The sequence below is a fragment of the Pecten maximus genome, chromosome 5 (assembly GCF_902652985.1).
Source record: "Pecten maximus chromosome 5, xPecMax1.1, whole genome shotgun sequence".
Lineage (NCBI taxonomy): Eukaryota > Metazoa > Mollusca > Bivalvia > Pectinida > Pectinidae > Pecten > Pecten maximus.
The window spans coordinates 16,150,426-16,177,223 of NC_047019.1; the positions used below are offsets into that span (position 1 = coordinate 16,150,426).

The 26,798-nt window shown below is 37.6% G+C and overlaps 2 protein-coding genes across 4 annotated transcripts; one reads left to right on the forward strand and one right to left on the reverse strand.

Moving 5' to 3' along the window:
* Positions 1-265: 265 nt before the first annotated feature.
* On the reverse strand, positions 266-18,373 carry LOC117327313. 2 transcript variants are annotated; one of them, XM_033884238.1, is made up of 6 exons: positions 18,166-18,373; positions 9,248-9,570; positions 8,864-8,926; positions 3,698-3,892; positions 2,443-2,640; positions 266-2,196 (listed from the first exon to the last, which is right to left on the reverse strand). In XM_033884238.1, exons 2-6 carry the CDS (start codon positions 9,552-9,554, stop codon positions 1,559-1,561), a joined length of 1,401 nt encoding a protein of 466 aa, XP_033740129.1. In that variant the 5' UTR covers positions 9,555-9,570; positions 18,166-18,373; the 3' UTR covers positions 266-1,558. The 2 variants fall into 2 exon arrangements, with proteins under 2 accessions (XP_033740129.1, XP_033740130.1); XM_033884239.1 differs by having other exon boundaries at positions 17,941-18,179.
* On the forward strand, positions 17,975-26,492 carry LOC117327314 (alpha-(1,3)-fucosyltransferase C-like). 2 transcript variants are annotated; one of them, XM_033884241.1, is made up of 2 exons: positions 17,975-18,033; positions 24,726-26,492. In XM_033884241.1, exon 2 carries the CDS (start codon positions 24,733-24,735, stop codon positions 25,876-25,878), a length of 1,146 nt encoding a protein of 381 aa, XP_033740132.1. In that variant the 5' UTR covers positions 17,975-18,033; positions 24,726-24,732; the 3' UTR covers positions 25,879-26,492. The 2 variants fall into 2 exon arrangements, with proteins under 2 accessions (XP_033740132.1, XP_033740131.1); XM_033884240.1 differs by lacking the exon at positions 17,975-18,033 and adding an exon at positions 21,057-21,139.
* Positions 26,493-26,798: the final 306 nt, after the last annotated feature.

Below are 26,798 nucleotides of genomic sequence, written 5' to 3' on the forward strand. Positions count from 1 at the left end.
CTACAGTGTATATATAGTACTCAATCCTATTCTTTTAGCCGCCTAATACAATTAGAGATATGGAAATAATATCTTCCATATTTAAAGATCAATTTCTCACATCTGGGGAGATTATTGACATGTCTGTGTATATCTAATTGGACAATGTATTGAAAGATTTCCTGAGGCTATACCGGAAAACTGAGCTAGTAACACTTCTTTTACATTACAACATATTTACTTATGCAATTAATATTAAGTACAAAAAAGTTGAATGCAAAAGAAATTAAATCTGAAAATAAGTTTTTATTTCTTATTGGTTTGACAGTATTTGCAGTAATACATACAAGCTTTCATAAATCCGTCTCTCCTAAACTAGTTTTACATAAATTCCATAATTACATTACAATCATTGTAAATATTAAGATATGATGTAAGCAACATTAAGACAAAGCTACTATAGTCGTAGAACATGTTACCAAAATAGCATATCAAATATACTTACTATAAACACATATCGTATGCAATAATATTATACAAGATTGGTTAATCTTATAACGAAACAAAAAGCAACAACACAGAACGCCTAAATAAAACTGATAAAAGAGGGGAAAATATCACCAAAATATACTTTATCGATTCTATTGAGACTCTTAAAAATTTCAGGGAGAATAAGACCAGCAGGTGTTAGAAGACTTTAAAAATTCAAAATTTACAAGGTGAGGATATGATTGCAAATTTGTCTTTGTTACATTCCCATTTAAAATATTTAAAGTCAATTTCGGGTCAATATCCAAAGATTTTCGGCGAAGATAGACAACCGAGTTTTTACGAGAATTTATTTCATATATCTCTGTAACCCCCTGTTTCTTTTACATTCAGAACATTTTAAACATAGTTATTACACAGACACAGTATGATTTCTACAACAGTAGTCAAAGGAATGTGCTCCATATTCGCCGTCGCCAGTAACGAGGGCTCTCCCTCATACCGCCCTCCCTTCAAGACCTATGAAAACAAATACACGTTTCACAGCAACCAACAAGTGTATACTTCCAAAAACAACATGTTAGAATATTACTGAATACAATAACATCTTAATCTGATTACTTTTGAAGTTACAGTATATGCGAGACCGTCACAGGTTCGCTGTTTTTAACAGCGAAAACGTAAACAACTATCATTCATCTCCACTCGCGTCGTTAATGTCCCTTAGCTTGAGACAATCGCGAAACTTTCGCTGAAATCAACACCACACAACGACAGATTAATTATTGCTGAACATGCAAAAATTGATTAAAATTAAATTAACTATCGACATCTCTCTCCGTGATAGGATCGAACAAGTTCAAGGTGTGTGCACGAATCTAATTATAAATCTAAAGAAATAATAATTAAAAATTACTTTTTTTACATCTATATATTTCAAAGGGAGAAAATGTAAATATTGTACACACATTGATGACATTGTACTCTGTACCCTGATCAATGGTGTGACCATAGTCCATCTTTGATATCTTATTCATGAATGTAGCAAAAACGCTGAATGTCACATTTGATGATTTCATTGTATTTAGAACTATTTCCCCATGATGTTTGGACAACACTCCCGCAGAAGCTGTGTTACAACCGGCATGGCGACACCTGCCTCAAACAGGTACTGTGGCGGTGGTGGTGGGAGGGAGTTCTCCTTGGAGTAGCAGAACTCAGGATAGCCTCTCAAGTACATCAATTGTACCACGGGTCTGTCGTTGATAATGGCTACGACCGGAGATCCAGAAGAATTGTGTTCAAACTGTTTTGATGTTTGGAGAAACATCTTGCCAGTGTCTGTGTATCTTTTATCATCGGCATATCGACAAACAGCGTAATGGTTTTCAAATGAGTGGCCTTCACCTTTCCACCATTCTATGGCCTTGGTGACATCTTTTTGAAGCTCGTTGTTGTCAACATATATGCTGCATTTGATGTCGGAGAGTAATTTCATGAATCCTTGAGGATACCCAAACAGATGTACAGAGCTCGTAACAAATTCCTCCTCTAGTGGCAGTGGAGGTGGAAGAGTGTTCTCTCCTTCGCTAATTTGAAGAACCAGGACGTCGTGATCTGCATCAGCAAACGGGATGTCGTATTCGAAATGAAATTCCCCAGCAGTAGGTTTGCCATCTTTAAATCCGAATTTCACACTTATACTTTCTTTAAGCAATGTCTCGAACACTGTAATTGTAAAGGTGATATTTCATTAAATGATAATTAAAGTTAAGATGCTAGTTAGAAGAAAGCCCGATACATCCAATGTCGTATTGTTTTAACTATATTTATCTTAATAACAAAATCAAAATTTATCTTAACATTTGATTTTTATAATCAGGCATCTGTAGCTCTTAGTCACAGGTGTGTTTCAGAATTATTATCAATATTGTACAAAAGCGATCGCACATTTCAGATGAATTATATCAATACCTTCTACATTGATTCCATTGTCCTGTCTTCTAAATTGCTCAAACAGCTTTCCAAATGGCAGAGGTTGTTTCTTAGGTTTGATGTTGAGCGGAGTAATTTCATCTTCACTAATGTTGAACAAACTTTCGATTTCCCGGTATAGTTCTCCCTTCCTCTGACTGTGTTTAACCTTTTGTATTGCCCGTTCCCAGACTTGGTCTGTGATATAAGATAACAGCAAACTAATATAAATCCTAACTTATAATATTGTTGATGACAGCCATCTTCAGGTTTGCTCTTAATTGTGCTAATGTGAATGTTGTCATATTGTTTGTAAAAACACAACTTGTCAATATGAGAAATTATCAATATTGAAATCGGATAACGGATCAAACAGATCAGTGCACGAAAATGCATACATATATTACTGTTAATTGATGTGACACAACTTTTTACTAAAATCAATATAGTAATTTTCTTCGTTAATTTTTCCCTCCTTTTTTATTCTAGCTTAGTCACTACCCTTACCCTATTTCTAGTTTGTTATATGGAATATCAATAAGTTTTAAGGTCCGCTGCAGCGGATTCGTAATTAAAATCACAACGTCAAAATGTCGATAAAAAGAAACATCAATTAAACATAAAGAAATGAATCCGAAATCGGCAGCGAATTCGTTATTGACAGCTGATTGGTTAATGGAATCCCCAATAACGAATAACGGACCCGCAGCTAACTTCAGCCCGCTAAGATATGATACAAAACACAAGTATCACTCTGTATCAATCAATACACGTGTCACTGGAATAGGTACTTCTTGAAAGGCATTAAGACTGCAATTTGTTAGGAATCCATGGCAGTATTCACTATTCACCTATTTTCCACTTAAATTCAAATTTGACTTCATTTTTTGATTTCCAAATATGCCATTTTATAGAAAGAATCATTGTTTTATCAATTAAGCATTAATTTTAAGTGGTGGAAACAGAACATAACATCTGTTTCAGAAAGTGTAAAAATAACATGTTGATGAAAGATACAACTTATTGTTTTATTTATAAGTGATACTATACACTGTCATGTATCTAAAGTAAAATACATTCTATGAAATAAATCTGGAGTTTCATTTTTAGCCTTGGAGATTTTTCATTAGTAAATGGTTGATAGAGACTATATTTATATAAAGATATTTCTAGGGGAATTCGCAATAATTTCATGGAAGCACTAGATGTTATCAAACAAGTTCATATGGCGTTATAGGTAAAGAGTCATACTTACCTATAGTACGTTTAAAGACATGATAGGCAGTCATGAGGTATTTTTCTCCAACACGAAATCCTGTTCCAGAATCCTCCAGGCGACCAGTTATTTGGATAAGTCCAACATACTTGTCTAGGTCATATTTGCCAATAATCTGAATATCATTGTATGGTAATGCTGAACTATTCGTCTTATGGAAGTTTCCTGCAGGACCTGGTAAAAATTGATGTACTGTCAAATCATTTTCATTTCTGAGTCTTCCATATGCATTCCTTAAATACATAGTGAAATAAGATTCGGAGTGATATCGTAATTGTAACTGAATGTATTAAAAATATATGGAATCCGTTATTTTATCTCGGATATAGTATATTTATAAGATTTCGTTACTTTCATCAAATTATATGCGTATCTTTTGCGATTTTTGATTTTTTTATGATTTTGTTACTATATATAAAGCAGTCTACATGTTTAACTATAACTATATCTGATGTACTGTCAGTATGTACCTAGCACCAAGCCATTTCATCACTACTATAAATATATCTGATGTACTGTCAGTATATACCTAGCACCAAGCCATTTCATCACCACTATAACTATATCTGATGTACTGTCAGTAAGTACCTAGCACCAAGCCATTTCATCACCACTATAAATATATCTGATGTACTGTCAGTATGTACCTAGCACCAAGCCATTTCATCACCACTATAACTATATCTGATGTACTGTCAGTATGTACCTAGCACCAAGCCATTTCATCACCACTATAAATATATCTGATGTACTGTCAGTATGTACCTAGCACCAAGCCATTTCATCACCACTATAACTACATCTGATGTACTGTCAGTACGTACCTAGCACCAAGCCATTCCATCACTACTATAACTATATATAATGTATTGTCAGTATGTACCTAGCACCAAGCCATTTCAGCACCGTAAATTTTGTCAATATTATTTATTCTTGTTGCTTGTTTTTTTTTTTTTTTTTTAATCAATTACGATAAAGGACAACGCTCACCTAGTGATATTCGGTCATTGCAATCTATTCGGACTTAATGTTTCTTTCTAGCTTTTTTTTTCTGGATATCGTTTTGAATTCTCTTTCACACTAACATAATCGGCATCCTATAAAGTTCGAGAGAAGTATAATATTCTCGCTAGATAATGCCAATTTTTTCATCTTGATCATTATTTACGATTGAAGCAATTTAATTACATCAGAAAGTTTATAAAGTACGTGAGGTATATATTTGTATTAGTAACTAACTATTTCAAGTCCATGACATAAACAGCTTCAATCATATCTAGTGATGGGGAGACGTAAAACAGCCTAAATCGTATCTAGTGATGGGGAGACGTAGAACAGCCTAAATCATACCTAGTGATGGGGAGACGTAAAACAGCCTAAATCATACCTAGTGATGGGGAGACGTAAAACAGCCTAAATCATACCTAGTGATGGGGAGACGTAGAACAGCCTAAATCATATCTAGTGAAGGGGAGACGTAGAACAGCCTAAATCATATCTAGTGATGGGAGACGTAAACAGCCTAAATAGACGTAACAGCCTAAATCATATCTAGTGATGGGGAGACGTAAAACAGCTTATATCATATCTAGTGATGGGAAGACGTAAAACAGCCTTAATCATATCTAGTGAAGGACATAAGACAGCCTAAATCAGCTAGCTTGATTTGTTTAAATGATGTTACTACTTGACTAATTTATATAAAAAGGTATATTGAAAATAATATTTTTTTTTAGTTTGTCTGCGTCTCGAAATCCAAGATGGCCACCAAATATGTGCTATTTCTTTGTTGATTGTGTTACTTTCCTATAATGCTGAATTGATTTTCTGTATACCTAAAAATGTTTAAAAGTCATTGGCACATCCTACTGAAAAGATAAGTATTAATTCAATTAAAAAAAATTCTGTTTTATTATTTTGTACTGATGATTAAATATGGAAGTGTAAGGCTATCTTAAACGTGGTATTGATTATGATTTATCCCTTTGTGTAATATGCCAACACAAAAGGCACAAAATATATACTGTAATAAAAATAGCAGAGAATGCATTAGTTGCACTTAGAACAGCTGCCGAGGAACGCAAAAAGAAAAAGGAAACGGACTTCAGTGCAGCAATAGGTATTATAGAGGCCGAGTATGCAGTTACTGAAATCCTAGCTTCGTTTGGCACAGAGATGTCTGTCGTCCTAATTTCACGAGCCAGGCTAAAATTAACAGATGGCTGCCTCCGCTACACAGGGTTCTTCGGAGTAACTCTAACCCATACGACAAAATAACATGCATTATATGTTGCTGTGGAGACGAATCAAGTCCCCTTCACCGTGTCGCCACATTCAATGTTAATTATGCTTTAAAGGAAAGGCAAAGACTGACTTTGAGCTTTTGACTAAGCTCGAAATAGCAGTTTGACGAAATGGCTGGTGATATTCTCTATCACAGAAACTGTATCCGACATGTCCGTGAAGTGATTGATGACATGGATGAAGATGACAGCTCCGGAGAGGCAGCGCACTCACATAATATTTATTCTACTGCAAGTCTGCCGAGATCTAAGGAGTACCATTGACAGTGTCGCGCAGTCCTGCTCGAGGACTGTTGGCAATTGTTGGCAAGAGGACACAGTATGATTTTGGATGACGACGTGATTGCTCCGTGTAAACTACCAGTACTTGATAAAGCGAGATTTGGTGTCTGGACAAGAAGACAGTGATGAAATATTCAGTCTACCATCATACAATGACGACGAGATGCTATCCCTTGTTCATTTTGCCTTACAGCTGAGAGGCGATCTGATAAAACAGCCTAAAAACACTAAATCTACTCTTAACGATGACAATTGTATGGAGTGTGTCCCAGAGTCTTTGTACATGTTTCTTGCTCTTCTGCTTGGGGGACAGGATTTCCATGATGGTTTTAATCACAGTAAACCTGTAGATGTTAGATGATGTTAGATGTTAGATGTTAGTAGAAAACGGAATGTCCTCGGCTTTGGTCAATATCTCTTATATGCAGTATCCAACGGTACAAACATTCCCCCAAACAATATAATATGTCAGTCCGCCAGCACACTCGCAGCTCCCAACTTGTTACCCTTTTGCATCGTACATTACAGTGTATGACATATGAACAGACATTTGCTACTGATAATGCACTCGCCGAGAAAACACTCGAGAGTCTTGATCCTGTAACTGGTACTGTGCTTCCGCGAGATCTGTTACCAGGAAAACCAGTTACACAGGGTATCGATAATAAAGATGTTGCGAAAGAATCATCAACAGCGGGCAACATGGGATACCATGGCACACAGCATGTAGTAGTACCTGGAGAGAAATGATGCTTTAAATTGCGAAAATGAAATTGTCTTCTCCACGAGATCATTGCACGTCCTTGACATACTATGTGCAGTCCAAGAGGTACAAGTTCCAATAAGTAAAGACCCTCCTACTCAGAGTATAGACCACGTGACACTGGACACATTTCGTACTGACAAATCTCAAGGAGTTGTACCACGGGCAATAAATATTGCATTTCTGTTTTCAAGAAGCATGAAAAAAAACTTTGGAAAGGGCAACTTCGAAGAGCAGCAATTGGACCTCTGTTAATCAATCTATCATTGAAGAAAGAGAAATATGAAGAACAGAAGTGGGATATATGCCCCCTACTAAACGCACCTGCCGATGATTACAGTACTCTAAACACTACGTTTCGCCACGGGATATATGTAGCTGATCACGTTGGCAACAAATATGCAACTTTCATTGTTGATCAAGCACTGTTTTGTAAAGCAATGGCGTTAAAGTGGTCTATTCCAGAAAACCAAAATCGTGTGATAATTCGTCTCTGTTGTCTTCACACAAGTACATGTATGTGCTTCCAAGCCACCGTTGGTGACTATGTTGAGAATAAGGGTCTTAAAGATACATGGGATCAAGGCTGAAGTCATCAGACCCCTCAAGGCTGAGAAAATCCTTCACGGAAAATCGTACAAAGTGTTATTTTTGCATGGTATTGGAAAGCCGAAAGCTCTTAAGACATTACAGGATAACCCTAATATACTTCAAGGAATATCAGACCAATGCCAGCGGAACGACGAAACGTTGTCTAAAATGGAACATCTTGTATGCATACTCTATGAGAGCGAAACGCGGACAAAAACTGACACTCTGCGTGAAACCATGCTTCTGAGTAGCTCTTAACCGGAACTCATGCCTCCCACCTCAGATGCACTCAAACACCACATGCAGAGAGCATTCTATCAATCGAAGATATGGCAATGTGCTCATATAGGTCTTCCAAACATCGCCGCCCCCACATCTACTGGTGCAGGCTGGACTACAAAGGACGAGAATATACAGTCCATTTTGATTACAAAGGAACCTATTCCGAAAGCTATTCGAGAGATTATTGCCTGTCAGACATGCAGCACGGTTTGCAATAACATGAGGTGTAAATGGTTCAAGGAGAAACTGCACTGGGCGCGTCTCTGTCATGAGAAACATCCGCCTGGTGTATGTGTAAATGTTGCTTGATATTCTGGCGTTTCTTTTGGAAGTAACATAACTCTTATTTTGACAAAAACATATTTGCTATGATTCACATTAATTGTTAGCAACCTATCGATGGAACAGTAGGTATTAATGATCAAAAGGACTTGGTTAAACCTGAAGATAGTTCATACACCGGAACAATTTATTTTGTGAAGAATGCCACTACACTCAATTCGGTGGTCATCTTGGAATCTATCTATAGTTTTGACCTCAGAGTATGTGTTAAGTACACAGAACCGTTTGTTTATGCTTATGATAATAAACAAAACAACCCAAAATGATATCATGGTGCTGTTTTATCTTGATTACCGTATAACAAAATTCTACAAATGCAAAATATACAAAAATTTTGGCGGCCATTTTGAACTGTCATTTTGACCACTTTCGAGTCATTTGTCGGCTAGGCACAACTCTGCATTGGATTCTTCATACCCAAAAATAGTTAAAATTGATGAGAAACCAAAATGGTATTGAGTTCTATATGGGATCAATATTTTTTCCAAATCTCTAATAGTCTATACCAATGTGGATCATTCAGGGTGATCACTGAATGTGTTGAATAAGTATTGAGTTTTGAAACATCTAATATATATCAACCTGATACGGTATCTTCGGGTGTGTCTTGTACGGGAACGACTACTCGCGTTTGCTGGATATTTCCTACAAATGTAAATGGAACAATGCAAGTAACGGAACAAAATAAGTTTTTAAATGAGTGTTCAATAAACGACGTATTGCTTCTATGTCACAACTTCTATATTGATGTTATTCAGCGTGAAACCAACCAAATGTAAATTCAGTTTAAAAAATCAGCTTTGACAAGGAAATGCACAATAATTTAAAATTAATGATAGCGTCAATGACGTTCTTTGTTTTAAAATATCAAATTTAAATGTTTGGCTATGTATTATTCCTCGTTTCCGTGTTAATACTTATATTCTAGTTGTTATATGTGGTATTCTTAAGGTATGAAAACTCGACCTGATAAACCCTGAATGTCATTCTCAGCTTTGTTGATCATTTCAAGCAGATGTGTCTCTCCTCCACTTGTTGTTTGTACTAGGTCTTTAAGAGTTCCTAGTTTATCCCAGCCAATTACTCCCTTTCCTTCTAAATTCTGACATATCTCGAGGAAAGATTGATATTGGTATAGACCAGGGCCAAGCAGATGTGTTGAAGCCTCCGTTCTGAAATTTTCCAGATTGTCGACCATTGTCTTTGTGTAATATGCATTATGCATTTCTGTCTTCAGGCGATTGTATATCATTCTAGCCTTTCTTAAATCCATTGTGCGATTTCAGCATCTGAAATGAATCAGAAACAAGCAACTGAATGTAAGCTATAATGAGATAACAATAATAATAACAAAATGAAGATATATACCGAGACCATTAAAAACATAGGGAAGGAGAACCAGGTGTTCCGGAAGTGTGTGTGTTTTCTACTTCATCAACGACGCCAGTGAAGGAAATTCTGGGTGAAATCCAGGCTATGTCAAGTCCTCAACCAGAGAATACCGCCATAAAAATGTAACAGTAATTCAAACTATGAATAGATAAAACGGGGGTAAAATACGATAAAAAAAAAAAGATTCACATTGTACTTGAAAAAGTACAAGGTGAATAAGACCAGGTGTTCCAGAAAGTTAAACGTCTTCTGCTGAATCAATGCCGACCGTCAAACAGATCTATGTAAATTCCCGGTTAAATTGTATTCTCGAAAAGAGAATTAGGGTGATGACAACGGAACTATTAGGCATAAAAACAAACATCGAATACGTCTGACTTTCCCGAAAAGGAAATATAATATTACCAAACGAAATCGTGATGTCGCCCATCAAACCTTTATTTAAAAATTTCAATATTGAAATTTTGTTTTGTCATATTTTTGTCACAAGTCGACTTCTGACAAACAAATTGTCATCATGGGAACAAGTACTTATAGTACTTATAGTCACACAATATTGAATCGACTGGGATCACATAGGTATGTGTAATAGGGATATAACTCTCCAAACATTAATAATTGGGAAATTGACTTCATTATCATCAATGAACAGGTTGTACAGAGTAAAGTCACACAAACAAACAATGGACATGGTGTACAGAGTATAGTCACACAAACAATGGACAGGTTGTACAGAGTATAGTCACACAAACAATGGACAGGGTGTACAGAATAGTCACACAAACAATGGACAGGGTGTACAGAGTATAGCGACACAAACAATGGACAGGGTGTACAGAGTATAGTCACACAAACAATGGACAGGGTGTACAGAGTATAGTCACACAAACAATGGACAGGGTGTACAGAGTATAGTCACACAAACAATGGACAGGATGTACAGAGTATAGTCACACAAGCAAACAATGGACAGGGTGTACAGAGTATAGCGACACAAACAAACAATGGACAGAGTGTACAGAGTATAGTGACACAAACAATGGACAGGGTGTTCAGAGTATAGTCACACAAACAATGGACGGACAGGGTGTACAGAGTATAGTCACACAAACAAACAATGGACAGGGTGTACAGAGTATAGTCACACAAACAATGGACAGGGTGTACAGAGTATAGTCACACAAACAATGGACAGGGTGTACAGAGTATAGTCACACAAACAATGGACAGGGTGTACAGAGTATAGTCACACAAACAAACAATGGACAGAGTGTACAGAGTATAGTGACACAAACAATGGACAGGGTGTTCAGAGTATAGTCACACAAACAATGGACGGACAGGGTGTACAGAGTATAGTCACACAAACAAACAATGGACAGGGTGTACAGAGTATAGTCACACAAACAATGGACAGGGTGTACAGAGTATAGTCACACAAACAATGGACAGGGTGTATAGAATATAGTCACAAAAACATTGGACAGGGTGTACAGAGTATAGTCACACAAACAATGGACAGGGTGTACAGAGTATAGTCACACAAGCGATGGACATGATGTACAGAGTATAGTCACACAAACAATGGACAGGGTGTACAGAATATAGTCACACAAACAATGGACAGGGTGTACAGAGTATAGTCACACAAACAATGGACAGGGTGTACAGAATATAGTCACACAAACAATGGACAGGGTGTACAGAGTATAGTCACACAAACAATGGACAGGGTGTACAGAGTATAGCCACACAACAAACAATGGACAGGGTGTACAGAATATAGTCACACAAACAATGGACAGGGTGTACAGAGTATAGTCACACAAACAATGGACAGGGTGGACAGAGCATAGTCACACAAACAATGGACAGGGTGTACAGAGGATAGTCACACAAACAATGGACAGGGTGTACAGAGTATAGTCACACAAACAATGGACAAGGTGTACAGAGTATAGTCACACAAACAAACAATGGACAGGTTGTACAGAATATAGTCACACAAACAATGGACAGGGTGTACAGAGTATAGCCACACAAACAAACAATGGACAGGGTGTACAGAGTATAGTCACACAAACAATGGACAGGGTGTACAGAGTATAGTCACACAAACAATGGACAGGGTGTACAGAGTATAGTCACACAAACAATGGACAGGGTGTACAGAGTATAGTCACACAAACAAACAACATACAGGGTGGACAGAGCATAGTCACACAAACAATGGACAGGGTGTACAGAGTATAGTCACACAAACAATGGACAGGGTGTACAGAGTATAGTCACACAAACAATGGACAGGGTGTACAGAGTATAGCCACACAAACAAACAATGGACAGGGTGTACAGAGTATAGTCACACAAACAATGGACAGGGTGTACAGAGTATAGTCACACAAACAATGGACAGGTTGTACAGAGTATAGTCACACAAACAATGGACAGGGTGTACAGAATATAGTCACACAAACAATGGACAGGGTGTACAGAGTATAGCCACACAAACAATGGACAGGGTGTACAGAGTATAGTCACACAAACAATGGACAGGGTGTACAGAGTATAGCCACACAAACAATGGACAGGGTGTACAGAGTATAGTCACACAAACAATGGACAGGGTGTACAGAGTATAGTCACACAAACAATGGACAGGGTGTACAGAGTATAGTCACACAAACAATGGACAGGGTGTACAGAAGTATAGCCACACAAACAAACAATGGACAGGGTGTACAGAATATAGTCACACAAACAATGGACAGGGTGTACAGAGTATAGCCACACAAACAATGGACAGGGTGTACAGAGTATAGTCACACAAACAATGGACAGGGTGTACAGAGTATAGCCACACAAACAAACAATGGACAGGGTGTACAGAGTATAGCCACACAAACAATGGACAGGGTGTACAGAGTATAGCCACACAAACAATGGACAGGGTGTATAGAGTATAGTCACACAAACAATGGACAGGGTGTACAGAGTATAGCCACACAAACAATGGACAGGGTGTACAGAGTATAGCCACACAAACAATGGACAGGGTGTATAGAGTATAGTCACACAAACAATGGACAGGGTGTACAGAGCATAGTCACACAAACAATGGACAGGGTGTACAGAGTATAGCCACACAAACAATGGACAGGGTGTACAGAGTATAGTCACACAAACAATGAACAGGATGTACAGAGTATAGTCACACAAACAATGAACAGGGTGTACAGAGTATAGTCACACAAACAATGGACAGAGTGTACAGAGTATAGTCACACAAACAATGGACAGGGTGTACAGAGTATAGCCACACAAACAATGGACAGGGTGTACAGAGTATAGTCACACAAACAAACAATGGACAGGGTGTACAGAGTATAGTCACACAAACAATGGACAGGATGTACAGAGTATAGTGACACAAACAATGGACAGGGTGTACAGAATATAGTCACACAAACAATGGACAGGGTGTACAGAGTATAGTCACACAAACAATGGACAGGGTGTACAGAGTATAGCCACACAAACAAACAATGGACAGGGTGTACAGAGTATAGTCACACAAACAATGGACAGGGTGTACGGAGTATAGTCACACAAACAATGGACAGGGTGTACAGAGTATAGCCACACAAACAAACAATGGACAGGGTGTACAGTATATAGTCACACAAACAATGGACAGGGTGTACAGAGTATAGTCACACAAACAATGGACAGGTTGTACAGAGTATAGTCACACAAACAATGGACAGGGTGTACAGAATATAGTCACACAAACAATGGACAGGGTGTACAGAGTATAGCCACACAAACAATGGACAGGGTGTACAGAGTATAGTCACACAAACAATGGACAGGGTGTACAGAGTATAGCCACACAAACAAACAATGGACAGGGTGTACAGAGTATAGTCACACAAACAATGGACAGGGTGTACAGAGTATAGTCACACAAACAATGGACAGGTTGTACAGAGTATAGTCACACAAACAATGGACAGGGTGTACAGAGTATAGCCACACAAACAAACAATGGACAGGGTGTACAGAATATAGTCACACAAACAATGGACAGGGTGTACAGAGTATAGCCACACAAACAATGGACAGGGTGTACAGAGTATAGTCACACAAACAATGGACAGGGTGTACAGAGTATAGCCACACAAACAAACAATGGACAGGGTGTACAGAGTATAGCCACACAAACAATGGACAGGGTGTACAGAGTATAGCCACACAAACAATGGACAGGGTGTACAGAGTATAGCCACACAAACAAACAATGGACAGGGTGTACAGAGTATAGCCACACAAACAATGGACAGGGTGTATAGAGTATAGTCACACAAACAATGGACAGGGTGTACAGAGTATAGCCACACAAACAATGGACAGGGTGTACAGAGTATAGCCACACAAACAATGGACAGGGTGTATAGAGTATAGTCACACAAACAATGGACAGGGTGTACAGAGCATAGTCACACAAACAATGGACAGGGTGTACAGAGTATAGTCACACAAACAATGGACAGGGTGTACAGAGTATAGTCACACAAACAATGGACAGGGATGTACAGAGTATAGTCACACAAACAATGGACAGGGTGTACAGAGTATAGTCACACAAACAATGGACAGGGTGTACAGAGTATAGTCACACAAACAATGGACAGGTGTACAGAGTATAGTCACACAAACAAACAATGGACAGGTGGTACAGAATATAGTCACACAAACAATGGACAGGGTGTACAGAGTATAGTCACACAAACAATGAACAGGGTTGTACAGAGTATAATTCACACAAACAAACAATGGACAGGTTGTACAGAGTAAAGTCACACAAACAAACAATATAAAGGGTGTACAGAATATAGTCACACAAACAATGGACAGGGTGTACAGAGTATAGTCACACAACGAAACAATGGACAGGTTGTACAGTAGTATAGTCACACAAACAATGGACAGGGTATACAGAGTATAGTCACACAAAAACAATGGACAGGATGTACAGAGTATAGTCACACAACCAATGGACAGGGTGTACAGAGTATAGTCACACAACCAATGGACAGGGTGTACAGAATATAGTCACACAAACAATGGACAGGGTGTACAGAGTATAGTCACACAAACAATGGACAGGGTGTACAGAGTATAGTCACACAAACAATGGACAGGGTGTACAGAGTATAGTCACACAAACAATGGACAGGGTGTACAGAGTATAGTCACACAAACAATGGACAGGGTGTACAGAGTATAGTCACACAAACAAACAATGGACAGGGTGTACAGAGTATAGTCACACAAACAATGGACAGGGTGTACAGAGTATAGTCACACAAACAATGGACAGGGTGTACAGAGTATAGTCACACAAACAATGGACAGGGTGTACAGAGTATAGTCACACAAACAAACAATGGACAGGCGTACAGAGTATAGCGACACAAACAATGGACAGGGTGTACAGAGTATAGTCACACAAACAATGGACAGGGTGTACAGAGTATAGTCACACAAACAATGGACAGGGTGTACAGAGTATAGTCACACAAACAATGGACAGGGTGTACAGAGTATAGTCACACAAACAATGGACAGGGTGTACAGAGTATAGTCACACAAACAATGGACAGGGTGTACAGAGTATAGTCACACAAACAATGGACAGGGTGTACAGAGTATAGTCACACAAACAATGGACAGGGTGTACAGAGTATAGTCACACAAACAATGGACAGGGTGTACAGAGTATAGTCACACAAACAATGGACAGGGTGTACAGAGTATAGTCACACAAACAATGGACAGGGTGTACAGAGTATAGTCACACAACAAACAATGGACAGGGTGTACAGAGTATAGTCACACAAACAATGGACAGGGTGTACAGAGTATAGTCACACAAACAATGGACAGGGTGTACAGAGTATAGTCACACAAACAAACAATGGACAGGGTGTACAGAGTATAGTCACACAAACAAACAATATAAAGGGTGTACAGAATATAGTCACACAAACAATGGACAGGGTGTACAGAGTATAGTCACACAACGAAACAATGGACAGGTTGTACAGTATATAGTCACACAAACAATGGACAGGGTGTACAGAGTATAGTCACACAAACAAACAATGGACAGGATGTACAGAGTACAGTCACACAACCAATGGACAGGATGTACAGAGTACAGTCACACAACCAATGGACAGGTTGTACAGAATATAGTCACACAAACAATGGACAGGGTGTTCAGAGTATAGTCACACAAACAATGGACAGGGTGTTCAGAGTATAGTCACACAAACAATGGACGGACAGGGTGTACAGAGTATAGTCACAAAAACAAACAATGGACAGGTTGTACAGAGTATAGTCACACAAACAATGGACAGGATGTACAGAGTATAGTCACACAAATAAACAATGGACAGGTTGTACAGAATATAGTCACACAAACAATGGACAGGGTGTACAGAGTATAGTCACACAAACAAACAATGGACAGGGTATACAGAGTATAGTCACACAAACAATGGACAGGGTGTACAGAATATAGTCACACAAACAATGGACAGGGTGTACAGAGTATAGTCACACAACAAGGGACAGGGTGTACAGAGTATAGTCACACAAACAAACAATGGACAGGGTGTACAGAGTATAGTCACACAAACAATGGACAGGGTGTACAGAGTATAGTCACACAACAATGGACAGGGTGTACAGAGTATAGTCACACAAACAATGGACAGGGTGTACAGAGTATAGTCACACAAACAAACAATGGACAGGGTGTACAGAGTATAGTCACACAAACAAGGAACAGGGTGTACAGAGATATAGTCACACAAACAATGGACAGGGTGTACAGAGTATAGTCACACAAAACAATGGACAGGTTGTACAGAGTATAGTCACACAAACATGGACCAGGGTGTACAGAGTATAGTCACACAAACAATGGACAGGGTGTACAGAGTATAGTCACACAAACAATGGACAGGGTGTACAGAGTATAGTCACACAAACAATGGACAGGGTGTACAGAGTATAGTCACACAAACAATGGACAGGGTGTACAGAGTATAGTCACACAAACAAACAATGGACAGGGTGTACAGAGTATAGTCACACAAACAATGGACAGGGTGTACAGAGTATAGTCACACAAACAATGGACAGGGTGTACAGAGTATAGTCACACAAACAATGGACAGGGTGTACAGAGTATAGTCACACAAAACAATGGACAGGGTGTACAGAGTATAGTCACACAAACAATGGACAGGGTGTACAGAGTATAGTCACACAAACAATGGACAGGGTGTACAGAGTATAGTCACACAACAACAATGGACAGGGTGTACAGAGTATAGTCACACAAACAATGGACAGGGTGTACAGAGTATAGTCACACAAACAATGGACAGGGTGTACAGAGTATAGTCACACAAACAATGGACAGGGTGTACAGAATATAGTCACACAAATAAACAATAGACAGGGTGTACAGAGTATAGTCACACAAACAATGGACAGGGTGTACAGAATACAGTCACACAAACAATGGACAGGGTGTACAGAATATAGTCACACAAACAATGGACAGGGTATACAGAGTATAGTCACACAAATAAACAATGGACATGGTGTACAGAGCATACACGTCAATTCTCTTTTGACCGTTGACCTTTTGTACTTGTGACCGTAACGGCAAGGTTATTTTGTGCAATATGTCTAATCTATATGAACTTCATTTTTTTCCCTGAAACTTGCATGTTATACTTGTTTTGCCGAAATTAAAAATTAAACATCAAAATCAAAAGCCATGGATAGCCATGGCACATATCAATAATTGGTAAAGTTAGTTCTGTTTAATTGCAACAGAATACATATAGTGACTTTTAATCTGGATAAATATCACTTAATTTACTATTTGCATTGACCTTAACAATTGACATGACCAGCAAAATATAGCCATACCAACTTAACAATTGACGTGGCCAGTAAGATATAGCCTCACAAACTTAACAATTGACATGGCCAGTAAAATATCGCCACACCAACTTAACAATTGACGTGGCCAGTAAGATATAGCCATACCAACTTAACAATTGACGTGGCCAGTAAAATATCGCCACACCAACTTAACAATTGACGTGGCCAGTAAGATATAGCCTCACAAACTTAACAATTGACGTGGCCAGTAAAATATAGTCACACAAACTTACCAATTGTCAAAATAAAATAATGTAGCCTCACAAATGAACAGGTTTAATAGTCACAACATCCGAACAATGGACGGAGTCACAGATCAGCTGATAGTATGTATATTTAACCTCAGTTAAACAAGTTATTAACATCTGTGTGTTTGGTATACTGATAAGTTAGCATTAGACGTTTGTATACAGAGAGTATTAGATTGGTTACGGATATAGTAGTCAATAAACACTTACATGCTCTCCCCTGTGTAGAACTTTCCTTCAATAATGAAAGTACGTTATGACGTTTCCCAGTATTCTTAAAATAGATTACTACGTAAGTTCCGGGAATGACGTACATCGGTTTAAACACTGTAATCACTGTTGACATCGAATTCAGAGTCGTTCTGACTTCAATGTTGATTGCGATTGCGTCGATGTTTCGTTACGCACTAATGAATGTGAAAATGGATAATCTGTATCACGTGATTTGTTATCATTGTGTTTATTGTTTGACGTCATCCCGCGGAACTTTATTAATATAAGCAAAAATGGCGTGTGGCTGATAATATATCTGTCCCCTATTGGGTTCATATTCTGAAACAGAGGTCAGTTATTTTGATTTGCACAATGAAAATAAATTCCAAAAATGAATGCCAAATAATATTCTACACATACAAAATTACATATATATACGTTTATGAAAAAGTTGTCTATTGCTAAACTTTTATGTTCACACACACATTGCTTCTTTAGATAACCCTCACACCTCCTTATAGGACAAGCTCTGTTTACTCAGAACAAACGACACATTGGTGGAATTTGGTTCACCTTTTGGATGGGTATTTTGATATAGTTAATCAAATCTACTTATTCTAGTCCACTAAAACTTCACCGAATTTTGACAATTAAGTGCAATAATTAATGGATGCACTCAAAATACACTGTAGAGTAAAAGATTGTATTTAGCGCAATCATATTTAAGCGGAATTATTTCAGCGCAAAAAGAAAACCACGCTAGAATAAGAAAAAAGGTAAAAGTTTACAGTATCAAGAGTGTTTTATTGTATTTTTATGAGTTAAGATGAAATCTATCAATTAACACCACAATATATCACAACAGTGAAACGGTTATGTTGACGCCACCACTCGTACAGGTACTGTGATTGAAGTTAATACCTTAAACAAAAGGCATACATTTTTTATGATATTGATATTGAATAAATGAAAACACATAATATTAAACCAATTTAGATTAAAGAATGCCTTTATTTCATTTTGAATGAAGGACATATCCCCTGGTTACAAAAACAACAACAAACAAACGAAAACCTTTAAGCCTTTTGTCATTCTAAATGAATGAGACAATCGCCTGTCTGCTCTAGAGCGATTATCAACATATGAACACGTAATACATAAAGATGCAGATGTATTATCAGGATATAAAAGGGAAAAAAAAACATTTAAGCCTTTTGTCTTTCTAAATGATTGCCTAGTCTGTTCTAGATACGAAATACATAAATATACAAATGTGTTACTATGATTCACCTCAGATAACACTCCGAAAGGAATGAAACACTCATTACAATTCCGTGAAATCCGTTATGATGACACAACAGTAGTGATCACGATGACAAAAGCGAGCTCATATCTTTTAATCAAATAAAGAGATATCTATCTTATTATTTAATTAATACAGATGCCTTAATAAAAAATAGATATATGAATTGAAATAGAGATATCCCTATTTAAATACAGATATCTGAATATAACAGGTAAACCAACAGCTCGCCACGCCGTATACTCATTTGGAACACATTAGCCGATTCGATATCGTAGTGGTTTGCTTTGATGAAAGTTACCAATTGGAAACCCTCATCATTTTCTACGAAACTTGTTGGCAGACGGAGGTGAGGAGTTCCGAGTGGAAAGTTACTGTATTCAGCGAAGAGTTACACAAGTCTCAATTTCATTGTTTGAATACAGTGTGAGTCATTATCAACACGGTTACAATGTAAACATAGTTGTTTATCGATGTTTATCTGATATACAAACAACTATATGTGTTCGGCACTTGTTCCTGTACATATATCACTGTGATGACCTCTACAACATGAAGATAGGTACATGTGGGTCACAGTGTTAGTGTCCCCTTCAGGGCCAACAAGAGGGATTATTATAAATCAAATATAGATAATTAAAATGAAATGAGGAAAATATATAAACACTATCTGGCCCCAGTTAACAATCTTACAACATAGTACACACATGACTTCATATCGCACAAGAAAATAGCATATTTGCAATTTTTTCATTGGTCTTTATCAACTTCCATCAAAACCAATATCATTAAAATATCTAAAATCGGTGTCATCGTCTTCAAATATCTATCTAAAATTGTCAGTGAAATGTTTCAACATTTTTAATGATACTTTCTTGTTTAGTTTCCACGTCCTAATTTTCTCGTTTTAGATTGATAAAATTTTCCAAATAAGCCAACAAATTATTATTTGGCCGTTCACAATTATCAATCCGACAAGCTTGGGTACGTATTATACTTCATTTTATTCGATGTAATCTAAATGTGCCGATTGCTTCTTTTTCTCATTAAGCTTTTCATCTTTCTTTTTTTTCCATTCAGCTTTCTGTCTTTCTTCTTTTTTCCAATCAACTTTTTCTATCTTTATTCTTTTTCACATTAGGTCTCCTATTTTTTTCTTTCTCCATTAAGATTTCTCTATCTTTTTTCTTTTTCCCATTTAGTCTTCCTTTTCCCTATTCAGCTTTTTCTACCTTCCTATATTTTCCCATTGAATTTTCTATATTTCTTCTTTTTTCTATCGATGTCAAGTTTTTATTTTCCCAGCTTTAGTATCTTGAACAATATTATTTCTTTTTAGAAGAGTATTGAACTGACTTACCTGTAAAGAAAAAATGTCTGCGGTATGACCCTGGCGGGTACACAGCAAACAAAATGAACAAAAAAATAATTAAATGATCTTACAAATCACATGCATTGTTTAACCCTGACCAGTCTAGCATTACAGACTTGAATCATTTAAAACACACATGTAGATTTAGGCACTGATTCTCAAAGTCGATGAGCCTTGACGATATACAGTGTAGTGTTACACTGGGCTTTTGTAGGGTAATGTGTACTAAGTAATCGTGTACAAACACTAAAATATTGACGAGAAGAAATGGATACTCTGGGTTGGTGTAGAGATAAGTAAGTCGGATTATTTTTGTGATTATTATATCATATTTATATAATCTTACTATGTATGCACATTTATAATTATTTTTGAAAGGTCTTTCACCAATCTGTCATATAAACATTGATTTTGCATTTCGGGTCGCATCGGGGGCCCTCCATTCCCCTGTAGGAAGCTCGTCTTGTGTTCGTCATGAGAATATGAAAGTTGTTCGGTAACCAAACAAAACATTCCACAAATTACTGCCGTTTAAGAAATTTTGCTATGAACATGCTGTGTTTGAGACCTTTTTGGACACAGAACTGGCATCAATATATGATGTGTCGATGTTCGTTTACTGAAGGTAGCGAAAATCTGCAAGAAAACAAATGTTTGAAATGTCTCTCATCAGCCCAATTACTTTTAAAGTTATCTGCAGCCTATATGTTTGTTGGCTTAGAACATTTTTTTTTCAATGATGTAAAATAGATTCTGATAAAAAGATAATTCGTTGTATTTCGTTCTTATAAGTGAATTGATATGTTTTGAGATCGTTCCTGTCAAGAAGAAACACAAATTAACCGGCATTGCTCCAGTTTTTTCATTTTCTTATATTTATGTGGATAATGCTGATAACCCTATGTACATGTATAATCAGGTTGTCTGTATCTGTTTTACCAGGACGTACAGTTATCATATCAGTTCTTAAGTCGTCAATATCATAGTGACGACTTCTAGTCGGTCGAAAAATGGCGGATTTTCTGATAGTTATCTAAAATTACGTAGTCAGATATACCAGAAAATAAAAACACGTCAATGTTTAGTCTGGTTCACTAGCTTGTTCATTATGTGACCACTGCAATGTCTAGCCAAGTGCAATACAACGTTTAGTCTAGTTCACTACCTTGTTCACTATGTTTACACTACAACGTTTAGTCTAGTTCACTACCTTGTTCACTATGTACACTACAATGTTTAGTCTAGTTCTCTACCTTGTTCACTATGTTTACACTACAACGTTTAGTCTAGTTCACTACCTTGTTCACTATGTACACTACAATGTTTAGTCTAGTTCTCTACCTTGTTCACTATGTGTATTACAATGTTTAGTCCAGTTCTCTACCTTGTTCACTATGTACACTACAATGTTTAGCCTAGTTCACTACGTTGTTCACTGTGTGTACTACAATGTTTAGTCTAGTGTACTACATTGTTCACTATGTGTACACTACAAGGTTTAGTCTAGTTCACTACCTTGTTCACTATGTACACTACAATGTTTAGTCTAGTTCACTACATTGTTCACTATGTGTATACTACAATAATTAGTCTAGTGCACTAGCTTATTTACTATGTGTACACTACAATGTTTAGTCTGGTTCACTACCTTGTTCATTATGTGTACACTACAATGTTTAGTCTAGTTCACTACCTTGTTCACTATTTGTACACTACAATGTTTAGTCTAGTTCACTACCTTGTTCACTATGTATGTACTACAATGCTTAGGCTAGTGTCCTATCTTATTTACTATGTGTGCACTACACTCTTAAGTCTAGTGTACTAGCTTGTTCACTATGTATACACTACAATGTTTAGTCTAGTTCACTACCTTGTTCACTATGTACACTACAATGTTTAGTCTAGTGGACTAGCTTGTTCACTATGTGTACACTACAATGTTTAGTCTAGTTCACTACCTTGTTCACTATGTGTGTACTACAATGTTTAGTCTAGTTCACTACCTTGTTCACTATGTGAACACTACAATGTTTAGTCTAGTTCACTACCTTGTTCAATATGTGTACACTACAATGTTTAGTCTAGTTCACTACCTTGTTCACTATGTGTACACTACAATGTTTAGTCTAGTTCACTACCTTGTTCAATATGTGTGTACTACAATGTTTAGTCTAGTTCACTACCTTGTTCAATATGTGTACACTACAATGTTTAGTCTAGTTCACTACCTTGTTCACTATGTGTACTACAAAGTTTAGTCTAGTGTATTAGCTTGTTCACTATGTGTACACTACAAGGTTTAGTCTAGTTCGCTACCTTGTTCACTAAGTATGTACTACAATGGTTAGTCTAGTGTCCTAGCTTATTTACTATGTGTACACTACACTGTTAAGTCTAGTGTACTAGCTTGTTCACAATGTGTACACTACAATGTTTAGTCTAGTTCACTACCTTGTTCACTATGTACACTACAATGTTTAGTCTAGTTCACTACCTTGTTCACTATGTGTACTACAATGTTTAGTCTAGTTCTCTACCTTGTTCACTATGTACACTACAATGTTTAGTCTAGTTCACTACCTTGTTCACTTTGTGTACTACAATGTTTAGTCTAGTTCTCTACCTTGTTTACTATGTACACTACAATGTTTAGTCTAGTTCACTACCTTGTTCACTATGTGTACTACAATGTTTAGTCTAGTTCTCTACCTTGTTCACTATGTACACTACAATGTTTAGTCTAGTTCACTACCTTGTTCACTATGTACACTACAATGCTTAGGTTAGTGTCCTATCTTATTTACTATGTGTGCACTACACTGTTAAGTCTCGTGTACTAGCTTGTTCACTATGTATACACTACAATGTTTAGTCTAGTTCACTACCTTGTTCACTATGTGAACACTTCAATGTTTAGTCTAGTTCACTACCTTGTTCACTATGTGTACACTACAATGTTTAGTCTAGTTCACTACCTTGTTCACTATGTACACTACAATGTTTAGTCTAGTTCACTACCTTGTTCACTATGTGTACTACAATGTTTAGTCTAGTTCACTACCTTGTTCACTATGTATACATTACAATGTTTAGTCTAGTTCACTACCTTGTTCACTATGTACACTACAATGTTTAGTCTAGTTCACTACCTTGTTCACTATGTGTACTACAATGTTTAGTCTAGTTCACTACCTTGTTCACTATGTATACATTACAATGTTTAGTCTAGTTCACTACCTTGTTCACTATGTACACTACAATGTTTAGTCTAGTTCACTACCTTGTTCACTATGTATACATTACAATGTTTAGTCTAGTTCACTTCCTTGTTCACTATGTGTACACTACAATGCTTTTTCTAATGCACTCGATGCTCACAACTGTAGAAAAAAATTCGTCTTCATCATCATTAACTGCAATTGATTAAAAGTAAAGCAAATCATTCATCTAGAAACATCATCAACAGCAACAGCAGCCAAGACATTCACATCAATTATCTGGAAACAAAACATTATCATCGTCATCACTGTCCTCATCACTGTCCTCATCACCGTCCTCATCACCGTCCTCATCACCGTCCCCATCACCGTCCTCATCACCGTCCTCATCATCGTCCCAATCACCGCCCTCATCACCGTCCTCATCACCGTCCCCATCACCGTCCTCATCACCGTCCTCATCATCGTCCAATCACCGCCCTCATCACCGTCCTCATCACCGTCCTCATCATCGTCATCATCACCGTCCTCATCACCGTCCTCATCATCGTCCTCATCACCGTCCTCATCATCGTCCTCATCACCGTCCTCATCTACATGATGTAATGATAGCTGTGCATTTGCTCACACGATTTTTTAAGTTATATTTGTATATTTGCAGGCGTGTCATGGCTATGGTACTGGCGGTAACATTCTTTCCCTCTGCAATTATGATATACGTTACCATGGAGACGGACATCCTAGCAGCCTTTCCAGGGATGGTTTCAGCCCTTGGATTATCATACAAAGATTTCAAAAATGTGTCGATTCTACAGAACATCATACTAAAGCCACGGCAAGTTCACATGCATTTTTATAATCCTCCTGAATGGTTCAACAAAAACAACGTGTTCAGGGGTTGTCCTAGTAACTGTTCAATGTCTACTGGAGCTAAACATTTCCTTAATAAAGACGTTGTGATATTTTTCGGCCCACGTCTTAGTTCAAATCCGGTGCCGAAGAAGAGAGGGCAGATATGGGTCCTCCATGGTAAAGAGGCACCGCCAAACCATGCTCCAATGAGAAAATGGAAAGGACTTTTTAACTGGACAATGACCTACCGCAGGGATTCGGATTTCCCGCATCTGTACGGAGAACTTAGGAATGTTCCTAATCCGTCTGCGTTGCTCCCGAACACAACTTTGAAGTTTTTCACCGTACGTAATTCCACAAACGTTCCAAAGCCGACGAGGAACGCCCGTTCTACGGCTTGGTTTGTCTCCCATTGCAAAACACAGAGCAAACGTCAAGAGTATGTAAAAACACTCCAGACCACACAATCCGTGGATATATTTGGAGCTTGTGGTACGAACAGGTGCGCTAGGGGCAGGGACCACGCATGCCTTAAGCCTTACAAGTTTTACCTGTCATTCGAGAATTCTTTATGTAGAGACTATATCACAGAAAAGGTTTTTAAGATTTACAGCAACGAACATGACATTATACCTATAACCCGTGGCATTGGCGATTTATACTCCTTATATCTGCCACCGGCATCATTTATAAATTCCGTAGATTTCAACGGCATTGACCAATTAGGACGGTTTCTGAATTACGTTCGTAAAAATGAAACTTTATATTCGGAGTATTTTAAATGGAGAACGAATTATCAAGCGCGTTTTGATGCCTATTCTTCGTTCTGTGAACTTTGTAAGCGAATGCACAAACCGGATGTTTATACGCGTTACCGAAGGATTTACACAGATGTCCATCAATGGTGGTTTGGATCAAGTGATGTCAAAATCTGTACAAACCCAGCTGATCTTCGCAGGTGATTTCTTCATATCTTAAGAGTTTTAATGTGACAATGACAATTGTTTATTCTCATAAACAGTACGGTACAGAGAATATGAACATTAACAAATGGATAACAATGATACATGGTAAAACAGGAAGGACATCAGTATTGTGAATTAATTATTTCATTTATTTTAACAATAAATTTAGTCAATGAAGTGTGAGGAAGTGGGAGTACCCGGGGAAAACCCACGTGGTTGGCCAGGTGACCATTTTTGTCACACCCGATTAGGAAATAGAACCCCAGTAGCCTTGGTGAAGGTCAAGGTGATGTCTTTTACGTCACACAACCGCCTGAACACCTTAAACTGTGCTGCTATATATTTTGAAGGGAGAAGCCAAACACAGATTGAAATTGCATAATTAGTCAAATTCAAGGACTAGGCGTTTTATGTTCAGACACCATACCGTAATGTGGACACTGGAACTACTGTCAAAGGATTGCACAATAGCCACGCCAGTAAATGGAGTATTTAGTAGCAATAGACACAGCAAATGTCGGATAACGAATAAAATAAAGTTTAAATGTACATATAAGTGCAAATACACCTATTACTGTAATACGTGAGGCCTAAATCAAATAAAACAATTGTCATATCTACATTTACTCTGGTCATCGGTTACGACAGGTTTACATGGTAAGAGTCAAATATAGATCATTCATCCCTTTTAGGGATGACATAGGGGGATCTCAACCCTTGGGGGAAGATTGTTAATCACTCGACAAGTCTCGTGTTTGGGAACGTAACAAACTCTTTCTACCCAAAAGAGATGAAAGATTGTGTTATTCTCAAATATATCACAGGTTTATCCCGCGGTTGCTAGGAGAAAGATTAATAGACTCGACGTCTATAATGGGTCTGTTCCGTGGACAGGGTTATCTCAACCCGAATGTAAG